General features: G+C 43.2%; 1 protein-coding gene and 1 pseudogene across 2 annotated transcripts in view; one reads left to right on the top strand and one right to left on the bottom strand.

Moving 5' to 3' along the window:
* The window catches only part of lrp1ab (low density lipoprotein receptor-related protein 1Ab), an 89,133-nt gene that overhangs the window by 8,405 nt on the left and 65,816 nt on the right, over nt 1-14,912 (bottom strand). For both annotated transcript variants that reach the window (XM_015967901.3, XM_015967902.3), the window contains exons 42-64: nt 10,020-10,209; nt 9,650-9,854; nt 9,355-9,547; nt 8,929-9,054; nt 8,699-8,827; nt 8,020-8,139; nt 7,676-7,789; nt 6,968-7,117; nt 6,754-6,876; nt 6,548-6,664; nt 6,327-6,455; nt 6,118-6,246; nt 5,870-6,010; nt 4,234-4,421; nt 3,495-3,678; nt 3,329-3,414; nt 3,127-3,246; nt 2,853-3,040; nt 2,559-2,764; nt 1,249-1,437; nt 1,003-1,151; nt 320-413; nt 49-165 (exon numbers count right to left, since the gene is read on the bottom strand). In XM_015967901.3, the coding sequence (XP_015823387.3) occupies nt 49-165; nt 320-413; nt 1,003-1,151; nt 1,249-1,437; nt 2,559-2,764; nt 2,853-3,040; nt 3,127-3,246; nt 3,329-3,414; nt 3,495-3,678; nt 4,234-4,421; nt 5,870-6,010; nt 6,118-6,246; nt 6,327-6,455; nt 6,548-6,664; nt 6,754-6,876; nt 6,968-7,117; nt 7,676-7,789; nt 8,020-8,139; nt 8,699-8,827; nt 8,929-9,054; nt 9,355-9,547; nt 9,650-9,854; nt 10,020-10,209 (3,387 nt within the window). The remainder of the gene's footprint in view (nt 1-48; nt 166-319; nt 414-1,002; nt 1,152-1,248; nt 1,438-2,558; nt 2,765-2,852; nt 3,041-3,126; nt 3,247-3,328; nt 3,415-3,494; nt 3,679-4,233; nt 4,422-5,869; nt 6,011-6,117; nt 6,247-6,326; nt 6,456-6,547; nt 6,665-6,753; nt 6,877-6,967; nt 7,118-7,675; nt 7,790-8,019; nt 8,140-8,698; nt 8,828-8,928; nt 9,055-9,354; nt 9,548-9,649; nt 9,855-10,019; nt 10,210-14,912) is intronic.
* On the top strand, nt 10,492-14,263 carry LOC139063370 (galanin receptor type 1-like; annotated as a pseudogene).

Here is a 14,912-nt window from a genome sequence, read left to right as displayed (position 1 = left end):
ATGTAAATATAATTGATTTAAAAAGCAGCACAGAAAAAGAGCACGCACCACAGTTGGCCTCGTCTGAGTTGTCCTGGCAGTCGTCGTCTCCGTCACAGATGTAGGCCGGGTTGGTGCAGATGCCCGTTCCACACTGAAACTGTCCCGGCCTGCACTTGAAGTCCGCTTAAAAAAACAAGTCATTACATTGTCAAAGGTTTGCTAAAAAATTCAGAACATTTGGAATACTCCCAGCAGAAAAGCCCTTTTCATGGTGTTCTACATTAAAGTTGATGCTGCACGACACATTTAAAACTTTTACACCTTCTCAGACACTTACGACACTCTGCTGGCTCGTCTGACCGGTCTCCACAGTCATCCTCTGTGTCGCATTTCCACCAGAAGGGAATGCACTTATCGTTCTTGCAGACAAACTATGAGAGAGCGAAAAATGAATCATAGAGACGATGCGGCTAGAGCCAGTTTCAGCGCTGATGACGGGAGCAGATGGAAGCTACTTCGACACTGGAGAGTCAGTGAGCTGCTGATGAATAAGCTGCGATTAGGTCACAAGGTCACGCTGAGACATTAGAATACTTGAAAGTTTTAAAAATCAGGACAATAAATAATCAGATTCTCATCGTTTTTTAAATTTAGGTAAATAAAACTTTACTTAAACAGCAAACTGCAGCTTGATATTTCCTCAAAATAAAGTTGCATAAAGGTGTGCAGGTATTATTTATGCAACATTGCAGTCAGGTAGAGGTCTAGACTCTGGATGTTTTTTCACCAGTTTGATGCTTTTGGAGCAACCCAGTGTAATGCAATCTCCAGCAGTGTGTCAGTCTCATTAAACTAGAGAATACTTTGATATGCAGAAGAGTCAGCAGCTCACAAAAAAGAGATCAGGTCACGTGGCCAAAACACCAGCCCACATCACCACCTCTCCACCACCGTACTTGGCAGATGCCATCACTAACTTTAAAGCAAAAACCACACTCCTGTCTGTAATCCAAAAAATACCTGGCTGGCTGTGCAGTTGGACATGCAGGTTCGCTGATCATTAGCCAGATAGAAGTTGGTGGGACAGGCACACTTGTAGCCTCCATCAGGTGAGAGGAGGCAGAGGTTGCTGCAGCCACCGTTGTTCGTCTGACACGGGTGGTTGAGCACTGAGCGAGAGAGAGAAAGAAAGATGGAATCACAAGGAACCATTACAAAACTAGTAAAGCTGTAAAAATGTTTTTGTTTTCATGCTCCACCCCGCACCCGGTGGCTGTCGGTAGGGATGGTAAATGTGGATGTCCATGGGTCGATGCAGGGTGTTGATCAGGGTGGTCTTATTGGTGCCCAGAGTCTTGTGAGCTCTGTTGATGGACTTTGTCTCCCAGTCAGTCCAGTAGATGTACTCCTCAAACAGAGTCATGGCAAAGATGTGAGGGATGTCGCTGCTGAGAACTGTGAAAGCACACAAAAGTGATTTAACCCCATTTTGAGCTAACAGCAGAGTCCTACTGAACCAGATCTGAAAGTCTAAATTCAGTGTGATACTTCTGGGACTGCATCGGTGATTTATGGCCGTAAATAATGTCTGATGCTTCTTTCACAACGAGAAACTTCCTGCTCTGCTAATGTAAAACTACAGCTGGGTGAGGCACAAAGCCACAGTGACTCCATTGTATCTGCATTTTGCATTACCTCATTAGACTGCATCTTGTGCCTGCTCTTGAAAGTTTGAGGCTGGCGTGTTTCAGAAACACACCAAAGTCATTTAAATATCACACACGTTCACACATCTGCACGAGACAACACACAGGTGCGAAACATTTTTGGTTTTGGTATTCTGATTTTCATTCATAGCCTGTATTTCACAATTAAAACAAGACAGCACAATCAGGAGTTTAGATATGAAATGTTAGCCAGATTAGATTGAAGCGCCCTTGAGCCTGTTTATCTGAACACAAACAGAGCCAGTCTTGTTTCTTAAACACATCCATCTGGGTTTAGGGGCCAGATTGAAGCCAAGATCACTGATAGACCATTATAAAGCTAAGATATAATCTGTTTGGATGAAAAGCTGTAGTCATCTAGAACGCATGAGCAGTTTTCATTAACTATGCACTATTTTCACTGACTCAACAAAAGGAAATGGTTTGTACTGTATGTGCTAGTCTAGATTGTAATGAATAGGAGAAATTTGAAAATCGACACTGCATAATATCTTCACACTGATGGTAAACAACAGAATGATATGATCCAGTCGTTTGGTCAGCTAAACAGCTCATTTATGATGATCTTCAGTTTTCTGGGTTTCTGTCTACTGAGGCTCTTTTGCAATATTCTGACCAAAGTAAAACTTAGAAAGAAAATGTTTGGATTGTCTGAAAACATGGATCGAGGCTACTTTAAACAGGAAAGGCTGGCTCCTGGGAAACAAGCTTACAAAAAAAAAGATCATTTTTGCACAGTCATGCAAATGTTTGCATATCCAGGATCGATAAAGTAGGGGTTGCGATTTCACAGCAGAGTTTTGATGTGTTTCTAGTCTGCCTTTATGTGTTAAACCTTTATTGTGTTACCCGTGTGCCTGCTGGAGCCATCCAGGCTGGCAAACTCGATGTAGTCCTCTCTGGCATCGGCCCAGTAGATACGATCATTGATGAAGTCCAGAGTTAGTCCGTTGGGCCAGGTGATCTTGTCCTGGATAATAACCTTCCTGCTGGTGCCGTCCATCCCGATTCTCCCAATGTGAGGGTTGTCCCCCCAGTCAGACCAGTACAGGTATCTATCCAGAAGGTAATACAGTTAAGATTTTAATTAAAATTGTTCCTGATATGAATAAAACGATTTAAAGTTGGATTAATGTTGCTCACCCGTAGCGCACATCCACAGCCACGGCGCGTGGCTCCCTGAGGCCGCTGTTGACCAGCACGGTCCTGTAGGCTCCGTTGAGTTTTGAAACCTCGATTGTGTCCCGGCCTTTGTCACACCAGTACAAGTTCCCACCAACCCAGTCTACCGCCAAACCATCCGGGTTACTCAGGGAGGTCCGATGCAAAACCTGTCAGTTGGATCCGCCAAAAGGAAAAAAATGTTCTTATCGAACCCCGAAAATCAGAGTTAAATTTAACTGTCGGATTTCCTCACCTCCATGCTGCTGCCGTTCATGTGCATGCGGCGGATCATGCTGCCCTGAGTGGTAACATCAGTCCAGTAGATCATCTGCTCTGCGTAGTGGAAGTCCAGCGCCACTGCGTTATTGAGACCCTAAAAGGATGAGGCAGGAACATTAATGATTCCTACTGAAGTCTTAACTATAATAGCGTCTAACGAGAAGTGTGCGTCTCACCTGCTTAATGAGAGTGTAGTTGGATCCATCCAGGTTGAGTTTTCTCAGGTAGTACCGATTTGCAAAGATCAAATAGGGCTCCACTTCTACTCGCAACCAACACAAAACCAACATATTACACAAGACCGGACAGCTGACGAGTAACCAGTGAAGTATGACCACATACCTGATGTGGACTTGCAGATGGTGGGGTCGTTGGGGCTGACTTCAAACCCATCCACGCAGAGACAGTGGAAGCTGCCGTGTGTGTTCAGGCAGTGCTGGGAACAGGGGTATGTGGTCGTGCACTCGTCTATATCTACACACATCTTCCCATCACGCTTCAGCTGAAAACCAGGATGGCACCTGCACTGAAGGGGCGAAGCAACAGACGAGATGTCTCAAAATCGCTCAGATGAGCAGATTCTGGAGACTCACCTCCCATCTGGACTAGTGCTACGCTTCAACAGCAGCTTCCCATCTGCTCCACTGCTGTCTAAACTGAAGCTATTGTATAAAAAACTATAATAAAATAGAGCTGAGGCTGAGAAAATAAGCATTATATTTAAAAAGCGTAAGCGGATGCTGAATCTGTTATTAAAACACACTCCTATCAGAATAAAATAAACATAGTAAATAGATCGGGTCCTTTCACAGGAAGCCCCAATCACAAACAAGATGGCAGATATAATAGTTCAGACAGAGTTCACGTTGTCCCTGGACTGGCCTCCAGCAAGCAGGACCAAGAGCCAAAACACGTCTGAGTTACATAACCGCGGCTCACAAGAGACAGGGTTCTAGACGTTTTTATCAGCTCCTGATAAACAGCTGATGCTTTTTTTGTCTGTCAACGCTGCTATCTCAGTGAAGGTCTACTAAATGCTTAGATTATTCGTGACTCCATGAGTGAGAGCTGGATGTCTTACTTTGAAGCCGATCTTAAGATCGTCGCAGAGCTGCGAGCAGCCGCTCAGCTTGCTGCTGAGACACTCGTTGATGAAGCAGTTGAGCTCATCAGATCCATCGCCGCAGTCGTCATTCCGATCGCACAGCAGAGTCTCGTTTAGACACTTCCCGTTACGGCACATGAAGGCTGAATCATTACAGGTCCTCTCTGAAACAAACAAACAAACAAACAAACAAAAAATCCTGTTAAATATGCATCAGCTCAACTTTCTTTCCTTACTTTAACAAAGTTGATTTACCCCCAAAAAGTTATATATCTGAAACTGATAAATGACCCCTAATTTTATAGAACTTGATTAAAATTTATGAGGAGCTTCAAAGTGTTTAAATGTTGCCCTCATTGTTTAACTTCACAAAAGTAAAAGCTAAGAGAGTCAACAGTGACAGGTGTGCTGTGGTCTGGTCATGGTCAGCCGATGGTCTGCTGACTTTTTGGGCCAATTTTCATTGCTGATATTTAGGCGTTTCCACCTTACCCCGGCTTTCCACAGGAGCCATCAGCAGCACGTTACTGCAGCAGCACGTCATAGCTGCTGATAGGAACCGCTGTGGTCAACAGAACCTTTTCCACTGGAGCCGTCAGCAGCCGTCAGCAGCGTGAGTCAGCCGCGTCTCAGGAGCAGCATGTCGCGGCCTTTACGCGCCGGTTCTATTTTCTACGCGCGACACCTCTGAAACGGGTCAAGTTCGACATTTTTGGGGAAGGATAGACAGGAAATTGGACGCGGAAATGGAGAGAAGCTCCCGAGATTTTCAGAATAAAGAACGTACTGCCTTCTGGTTGCTTTACTTTAAAAAAGGTTACTAACTGTGCGTCCCCGTGAGAAGTTATCACACAGCTAGCGGTCTCCTTTGTTTTTCAGGTCCGTATTGGCGATTATAAAATGGACAGAACATAAAACACAAACCATGTTGTAGTTTTCTCCTGCTTGAAGTTGTGTTTACTGACGAAGTCACTCGAGTGACTTCGTGCTCGGTCGGTGACAGCTGCTCCCCTGCTGCTTCGCGTCTCGTGGGAAGGGCCAAGCAGCAGCTTACGCGAGCAAGACGTGCTGCTGCAGTAACGTGCTGCTGACGGCTCCCGTGGAAACCCGGGGTTACTTTCATACTAAAAGGTCACTAAAAACATCAGTTCATGCACATTTCTGAAGCTGAACACTGAATTTCACCAACTGTTAAATCTTAATTTTACGCACTGCTCAGTGTTAAAATCTGACATCTTGAAAATAATTTTAGAGCATTTGCCATTCTGATGTTTTTCAGGAACGTAAAAATACATTTAAATTCAATTCAGCAGCAGCACTGGGCTGTCCGTGGATGTGCCTGACTTTACACCAGCTTTAAGGAGAAATATCGGGCTGATGCCGATTTATAAAAAAATAGTAAATATCGGTCGGATATATCAACCAGCTGATATATGGGTCTACTGTCTGTCTGGACCTTCTTGCATCCTTTGAAACAGAACGCATCATCCATTATTTTTGGTTCTTATCCATACACAGAGTGGAAAAGCTTTGTTTTTACCTTTATGCTGACAGTTTCAGCTCCTAGCTGAATGCAGCATCATTAGAGAAAAGAAGGACTAAACAACTCTACCAGAGTCAACGCAGCGAGGGTTCTTGGGAGCTTCATCAGAATGATCTGGACAATCAAATTCTCCGTCACATTCCCACTTCTTCTGGTTGAGGCAGCGACCGTTGGCACAGCGAAACTCGTCTGGGCCACATGGAGGGTATTCTACACAAAAACAAGAAACTCAGCCGCTGGTAGAACAAAAAAGACACTTCAAGGAAAACAAAAGAATCCAGAATCACGTCTTTCCATGGATGCAAAGTAAAACTCACCACATTCTGGGGATTCATCTGACCCATCAGAGCAGTCAATGTCATGGTCACAGACAAAGTGCTTGGGGATGCACTGCCTGTTCTGGCACATGAACTCATTCTTGACGTCGCACGTATTGTTAGTATACACTAAAAGCAGAAAAGAACGGGTGTGAAACAGTTTCTGTATTTATAACCAGAGCCACCATCTGGGTGACCGTTTCACTTACTGCAGCCAGCTTTAACGCTCTCATCAGCACCATCAGGACAGTCTTTATCGCCATCACACTTCCAACGCTGGGGCACACACACATGAGAGCCTGGGCACTGAAAAACCTCAGGGCTGCACGTCTTATTTTCTATGACATCATGAAAAATGGGAAAACTGAAAGAACGCAACAACACGACTGACTACATTTGATAGCGGGGTAAGAAACAAATCACAATGTACCACATTTCTGGTCTTCGTCAGAACCGTCGCCACAGTCGTCAGAGCCGTCGCACACCCAGTGGTTAGAAATGCAGCGGTGATTACCACATTCGAATTGGGTTGATGTGCAGAATTTGTCTGCAAAGTAAGAAAACACCCTCAAACAGTAAGCTTCTATGTGCAGCAGAAAGCCAAAAGAAAAAGGCTAAACTAGTTTAAAGACTTACCACAATGGGTTTCATCGGCTCCGTTCTCACAGTCATTCTCCTTATCACAGGTCCAGCTCATAGGAATACAACGACCGCTGGGACAAGCGAAGAAGTTGACCGGACATTTCAGCTTCATTTTATCTACAAAGGATGAGAAAAATAAACAGCTGGATCTCGCAGACACTAAGGAAAACAGAAAGTATATCAGAGAAGAACAAAAAGAACACCAAACCTGGACAGTTTCTCTCATCTGAGAAGTCTCCACAGTCATTGTTGCCGTCACACACCCACGAGGACAGATAACACAGAGTGGTTTTCTCACAGCTCTGGAAAGAGGCTCCTTTAACTCCGAGACGGAAAAACCGAGAGCAATCGGTTGGTTCTGAAAAAACAGACAAATATCTGTTAAAACCACATCTCCATCATGGAAAACCCCTCCCAGCCACTGTGGAGGCCATGGGCAGCTCCTTAAGTGGCAGATTGAGACATTCAAGATGTAAAACAGAACGCTACCATAGGTCATTCATTCCCACTGCAGTAAGAGTGTATAACTCCACAGGTGAACCCGTACTGGCATTATCCCTTTTCACGCTAACATCAATGCAAAATTCAGAATATGTGTAATACCTATGAAATACTTGGGTGCATATTCATATGTTTTCTATTTTTATTCATTCTTAATTACCAAAGCTTACAATAAAATCCCACTGCCTGTGTGCATTTCCCTGTATTTTTTTTCTCTGAGTGTGTGTGCTGCTTAATGAGTAAATTTCCCCATGTGGGATCAATACATTCTATTCTATTCTATTCTATTCTATTCTATTCTATTCTATTCTATTCTATTCTATTCTATTCTATCAGCAAAGAACAGACTGTGAAATGACATTTGCTTGACTGGATAAAATCCATCTTTTAAAAAAGAGGATAAATAAATACATACGGCAGTTCATTTCATCACTTGCATCCTCACAGTTGACCACCTGGTCACAGCGACTGAAGTTGGAGATGCAGCTTCCATCTTTGCACTGGAACTCTCCTGTTTTGCACAGAGTCACTGCAACAAAAACAAGGTGCTTAGAAACATCAACTACTATGGAAAAATCAAAACTCCCGATTTACACATTTCCCATATCAATTAAAGATTAGATTAAAAATCCTTTCAGAACCATGTTTCTGACAGCAATAACCCTGGATCACTAAAACCTGATGCTTGATTAGCAACATTAAAGCAGTACTGTGTTGAGAAAAGACACCTTACAACATCGAAAACATTGATTTCCTTACTATTGCAGGGCAGTTCATCTGAGTGGTCTCCACAGTCGTCTGTGCCATCACACCAGAACTGGTGACCGATGCAGCGGCCGTTCATGCAGCGTCTATAGCCTTTTTTACAAATGCGATTTGCTGCAGAGGAAATATGAAACCAAGTTGGCTAATGGTGCGCAGATCTAAATTAAATGCATACTATGCAAATTTTTCATTTTTAAAAAACATTTTCTTGAGTCATTATGTGTTAAAATGACCCTTTACAGGGTTAATGAAATGTCACCCCACCGCCCCTGTGGCCAGAATATCACGCTTGCAACTTCAGAGTGCCGGTCCAATCCCTGTTGGACGTAGTAAAGTGGAGCTGACATGCTAGCATTGCAGTCCTAGCTCCAGCGTGTTTTCTGCATTTCAGCAATTAGATGAAGGTGTTAAAAAGACTAATGCATAGCAAGGAGATAAGTCTCACTAAAATCTAGCCAAAACCGCTTATCCCTTTAATCCCGTAAATAAAAAATAATATAATGATTAATCAGTTTTACAGATGAACCAAACTAGCATAAACTACTGGTTGCATCTAACTGGTGTTTCAAATGAAGTACTGTGGTTCTATATGTTTCTAATAAAACCAAAAGCTTTTATTTAGCAAAGGAGAATAAAAACCTGAACAAACTAATTCCAAGTCAGATTATCTCACCACAATATGACTGCTTCTCGTCAGACTTGTCCTTGCAGTGGGCCATCCCGTCACAAGTGAGGCTGTAGTTGATGCAGTCACCGTTCCCACACTCAAAATCATCAACACTTCCACACGTCATGTTCAGCGCTGGAAAGGTGAAAAAAATGCACATTCAAAATTCTCCATCTCTCTGAGGGGAAAGCTTTCTCCTCGTAAATACTGATGGGCTTTGTTTTGGTGTCTCTTACAAGAGCAAGTGTTATCTTCCAGAAGTTTTCTTTCTCCACGGCAGCTGCAGTTGACCCGTCCATTCGACGTGGGCAGACACAGGTCCTGACAGCCTCCGTTATTCACTCGGCATGGAGAAAACTCGCCTGAGTAGCACAGGAGAGAAAGATATGAACTCATGTATCACCTGCAGCAACACCAAAAATTTGAACAAAACTGAACACCTGGCATGTATTTCTAAATCTTTACCACAAAACTTACTCATTGTAAATGTAAAAATTGTTCCTTCAAATGTTGCTGAGGTTTTATTTTTATTTAATAAACAGACGACCAACATCTTTTTGATCTTTACCTCAAAAAGAAATAAATGAAAATCAGCCTTTTGTTGTCCTAGAAGTCCAGTCAGAAGTTATTTTATCTAAATGACTCCAGTGAATGATACTCACAGCTGTTGGTGTCATTAGCCACTGCGATGATACCCATCGGCTGCTGAGGGATGTCGGCTCGCAGCACTTTCATGTCTCCTCCTGTGAACTTGTCAGCCCTGAGGACGGCCCTCCTTACCCAGTCGGTCCAGAAGATGTAATCTCCATATACGGCCAGGCCAAACGGATGGACGGGCTCATTCTTCAACAGGACCTGGAGCAGAAATAGTCACTCAGGAGTCAGAAATAGTCTGTTTTAACAACATAAAGTGTGTCCATGCTTTGATAGCAACAACAAATGAAAGGGAAGTCGTACATAACGATTGCTCCCGTCATATTCACAGCGTTCAATCTTGTCCAGCGTGGCATCAGAGAAGTAGAGCTTCTCAGCACGGTGATCTATGGCCAGGCCGTTTGGAGTTTTAATGTCACTGCCGATGATGACAAGAACGTTGGCTCCGTTCAGAGAGGCCCTCATGATGCTAGGGGCCTGCTCGTTCCAGTTTGTCCAGAACATCAGACTACGAAGGGAATAAATAGCAAAAAAAAGCATCGTTATGAGCACTGAGAGGTCCCAAAAGGGCCAGCTGAGCCCAAATAAATCTGTTGCGTAAGAGGAAATGAAAAAAAATGAAGCTTGGTTATGATCAAGCGCAGAGCAGAAAAATTTGGCGATAATGACTCACTCCTGACACTCGTCCAACACAAACGCTCTGGGGTGGTCTTCTCCAGACATGGTGACTACAATGTTACGGTTATACGCCACAGAGCGGCTCTGATCCACAGTGTGGCGAGTGATGGTGGACGTGGTGTAACTGGTCCAGTAGAGTGTGTCCCAGCTTCGATGGTATGCCAGGCCCTCAACTGATCCCACATCTGTCAAACAAAAGGGGAAGAATTGAAGTTGCGGTAATATTTTAACAACTATGTCAGAAAAAAACACTCCTGTTGAATATGGAACAATACACCTCAGTTCGGATAACAGCAATACAACTCTACTGCTGACTTGCAATGTGGATTTTAAATCTCCACAAATAACACAAACCTGGAGGAGCTTCTGCTGTGTGGTGAAGTTGCTAATGCTAATGGTTAGCTTAAACTAGTTGAGACGTTCTCTGCTGTTTCCTGGATGCTAAAACAACAACAACCTTCCCTGTCATGAGTCAAGATGGGTGAGTCCATGAATCTTAAGTGACAGTGTGACGTAGAGCTTCAATGTTTTCAAATCCTAACGCAGCAGACACGTGTAGGAGACCATTTTCATGCTCAGCCTGCACGAAAAATTCAAAGTGATCGGTTATAATCAGAAATAATCATTTTTAAAAATGGGTTTTCAGTGTCCCACACCTTTAAAAACATCTGGATAACCCTGTCATTCTGTCCATATGCCTGCACACCGGAACACATCTGTAACCTTTGTTTATTTTCCTTCTAGGATTTCAAAACACTTGACTAATTTTAGAATAAAAGAAAAACTAGGACATATGATAGCGGTGGGAATATTCCAATCTGTCCAACCTACACGAGTGCTGCCCTCTCTTTTTAGCTACACTAGCAACCACATTATGAGCTCATACAGGGCACAATAAAAGCCTGAAGTCAGTTTGCCCCTGGCTGAAAGTGTGTAATTACCATGTAATATATGTTTCAGATGGATGCTGAAGTGTCATCTTTAACAGTGATGTGAGACATTTTTAAGGCTCAAAACCTTCTCATCATACTTGGAATTTATGACCAACTCAGGAAAAAAGTCACACAAACACAATTTGGTATTTGCTAAATGACCAAACTATGGAAAAGAAATTATGAACAGTTTATGCAAATAACATGGAGATGATGTGTTTTCAGACCAGTAGAGACAAAATGGTCTGCCCTCCTATTGGCTAGACTCACTAAGCCCCTGGACACTAAGCAAACAGATTAGAACCTGCTGGAAGATTTTAACCTCATGGAACAGAGCTTTTAATAAAATCCAGTGAGTACACAGCGGTTTGTGAGAATTCCTTCTGCTTCATTTTGTCACTTGTTATTCCAGCAAACCGTTTACGGATTTGATGTAATAACAGTGCAATAACTGCTCTGCTGGTGGAGAATACATGTTACAGCTCCTCTAAATGGACACGACGCCTCCTACTGCGGTGAGCACTTAGCATCAAATAGCATCGACTGTTTTCAAAGGGGAATATCTGATAGCAGCCACTTGGATGTATTTATCTGCTGGCTTCAAGGATCAATGCAGCTGCCGAGGAACTGCTGTACCGATGTCTGAGTTTTGATCCAAACAGCTTCTCCGTGCTGAGGCAGATCAATAAAAGTCAGCATGCAAAGACCTATCAAAGTAATAATTGTCTCAGTACAGTGCAATTATGCTTGTTTCTATAGGTTAAGAGATAAGTAATCCAGATCCTGCATCCTGCTGTGATGCTTAACACTATAAGAGATTAAAAGGCTTCTACTGTGACTCCAGGGGACTTTGGCACAGCGGTGTAACGGAATGAAATGACTGTTTTCCACCTAAAAGTCATATTCCCCTTCTCCTCTGACACAGAACTAATCTGCATGAGATATTGCCTCAGGACCTCATGCATTTGCTCTAAACTGTTTTCTTTCCAGCCCAAAAGAATAATGAAGACAAAGGACCCTCTCTTTTTAATAAATCAAAGAACTCTATTTTTAATAAGCTAATCAAATAAAGTGTTAGTCAATAATAAGATGTGAACAATCTGTGAAATGAAAATGTTAATTACTTTATTATAATCCTAAAGAATATAATAAGTAATATAACTTTAAATGTTTACACTAGAGACTGATCTCACGTAGAGTTAAGAGACGACACATTGCTTTACTGATCCTATCAGAATCTGCCAGATCTGACGGAGGCGTGGTTTTGGTGGTGCTTGGTAAATCTGTCATCTTTTCATTTGACCATAAACCAAAACATGCGAAGTATAAAACTATGCCCACGTCATCTTTAACACCAGTTCAAAGCGTTCTAGAGAAGTTGACGGAGTGGCCAATCCGTAACTTTCCTCTTCAGCCGAAAGAACCAACGACAAGCTGGAAAACATGTTGCCATTCCACCTGCTGCAATGGTTCCTTTCAGAATAACAGCTGAACCATTATGACCCCGTTTTGGGTCTAGCTAGATGCCGATAAACTGTCGTGACCCAGAAGTATCTCAAGACTGGACTGGTCGGCTGCCGCGGCTGTTCTACAAGCTTCGGCTCCAAAGGTCCAAGCTGGACCTCTACACCTCCTGATCTAGACGGGGACTTCCGCTAAGGGTACGTAGACCGACAGAATGGCGTTGAATGTGTTTATGAATCTCCTAACCAAAGCTTTGCGAGAAGACATCACCTTCACTCCCACCAGAACTAATCGTTTCTTCGGATTTGCTGGTTCTGAACAACATTCCACACAACACCATTCTCCGTCTCACTTCACCTTAGTTACACCATACATTTAGTGTTAAAGTTAGTCTAGTTTTAATATGTTTAGTAATAAATCTTTAAACTTTTAAAACTTGACTCTCTCTTCTGTTGTCTCTGAGTTAATATGAAGTGGTTACATAATCCCTGCAATAAAAAGTTCCAATCTTCTGGTTAAAAATACCCAAAGATCCATCAGATTGATTCCATAGTTCCTATGGAATCTCATGTCTCATGGTTCATTAAATAACATGTAAATTAACCCATTACAGCGGATAAACAACAGCCACCATGACCTGATAAACAAAACAAATGAGGCTTTGGTTAAAGCCATGGTGCCATTCGTGAATGGGTTGATTAATAGGACAAACTCTGGTCATGATCATTCTTACAGGCAGGAGGAGGAGAGCATCTCACCCACCTCATGGTACAGACACACTGCTGTTGGCACTGAGTGCTGCTGACCTGCTGCTGTTATTCTGTCTTCCCTTTCACACCTCTGCCATCACTCTGAGCTTCTAGCCTTGTGGTGACTTTATGTGCAAAGCCATTAGCTTCCTGAGCGTGTCCTGTTCAGCTGCCTCCGTGTTCACCCTGGCAGCTCTGGCTGTGACGCGCTACCTTACAGTTGTGCATCCCACCTGGACGTTCCCCTCAAGGGTGCATAGGGGACTTGAAGTGACTGTTGCTCTGCTCTGGGTTTCTGCCTCAGCTTTGGCAGCGCCACAGTTTGACTTCTGTACAATTTCATTTTCCAGCACGGTATACTGTTCCGCCTTCCAGTCTGACTTCAGCCAGCTATTCTACAGCACTGCCCTTTTTCTCTTTGGCTTTGCACTACCGTTAGACATCATTGTCTTGATGTATGCCAAAATCTACTGTTTTCTTCGACATGCGTAGCAGATGGGTAACGCACCCGAGCTGGAGCGTTATCAGCTTCAGGTCACTCACACCTCGGCTGTCTTGGTCGTGGTCTTCACTCTGCTGTGGCTGCCCCCGTACGTCCTCATGTTTTCCATAATTGGAGGAACTCTTACTGGCTCACCTAGCTACTGCATTTACGCCCTCCTGGTCAGACTCTTGTCCTCCTCTGTAGCAGTGGTAAACCCTGTCTTGTACAGATGCATGTCTTAGAAGTTTAGATCTGTTAGAACTAGGAAGGGAATGTTGGGCTTGGTGCAAAAGCTGTGTCATTGGTTGTCCATGTGTGATAAACAGAGATATGGTCCAGCCTTTTGAGCTGGACACAACCTCAGGGAGAGGTCCAAACTGACTCCTTGACCTGAAGGAAAACACTGTAGCTAAATGTCTACTCAATTAAGGACTGAATTCAAATATGCTATTATGCTTCTGTATTTTATGCACTTATCAATAAAAAACATTAAACACTAAATTATGGTAAATCTATTTAATAATTTTTTTCCTACAGTTCATCTTCTGCACTGTAACTGCTCAGTCTATTAATTTACCTCCTTATTTTATTTCAAATGTCTAATTTTATTTGTGTTTTTTAAATTAAATTTAATAATCTGTTGTTTTATGTTGTCACGTTGATTTTAACATTATGTGTTCTTGCTGATATTGCCTCTGTGGATGAAATGTGCTATACAAATAAAGCTGCCTTACCTATTTTGAATGGACGAATGTCACTAAACAGGAACCAAAGTAACTTTTTTTACAACCTGAAACTTTAAAAAATAAAAAATATCTGACAACATTTGTAAAAAAGTAATTTAAAATTCCAGTTGCAACTGTCATCAATCTGACCAAAAGCAGGTGGGTAAGGAAGATCTTTTATCAGTTTGAAAAATGAATTGAGATCTCGTCTCGTCTTCTTCCGCCTATCCGGGTCCGGGGGCAGCATCCCAACTAGGGAGTTCCAGATCGTCCTCTCCCGGCCGCCTCCACCAGCTCCTCCGGCAGGACCCCAAGCTGTTCCTGGGCCAGTTCGGGGATCTACTTTCTCCAACGTGTCCTGGGTCGACCAGGGGGCCTCCTGCCGGCACGACATGCCTGAATCACCTCCCTGGGGAGGCGTCCAGGAGACATCCTAACAAGATGCCCAAACCACCTCAACTGACTCCTCTCAATATGGAGGAGCAGCGGCTCTGCTCCGAGTCTCTCCCGACTGTCCGAGCTCCTCACCCTATC

The sequence above is a fragment of the Nothobranchius furzeri genome, chromosome 15 (assembly GCF_043380555.1).
Source record: "Nothobranchius furzeri strain GRZ-AD chromosome 15, NfurGRZ-RIMD1, whole genome shotgun sequence".
Lineage (NCBI taxonomy): Eukaryota > Metazoa > Chordata > Actinopteri > Cyprinodontiformes > Nothobranchiidae > Nothobranchius > Nothobranchius furzeri.
Note: the sequence above shows the minus strand (reverse complement) of the source record. Positions and strands in the feature narration are given on the sequence as shown.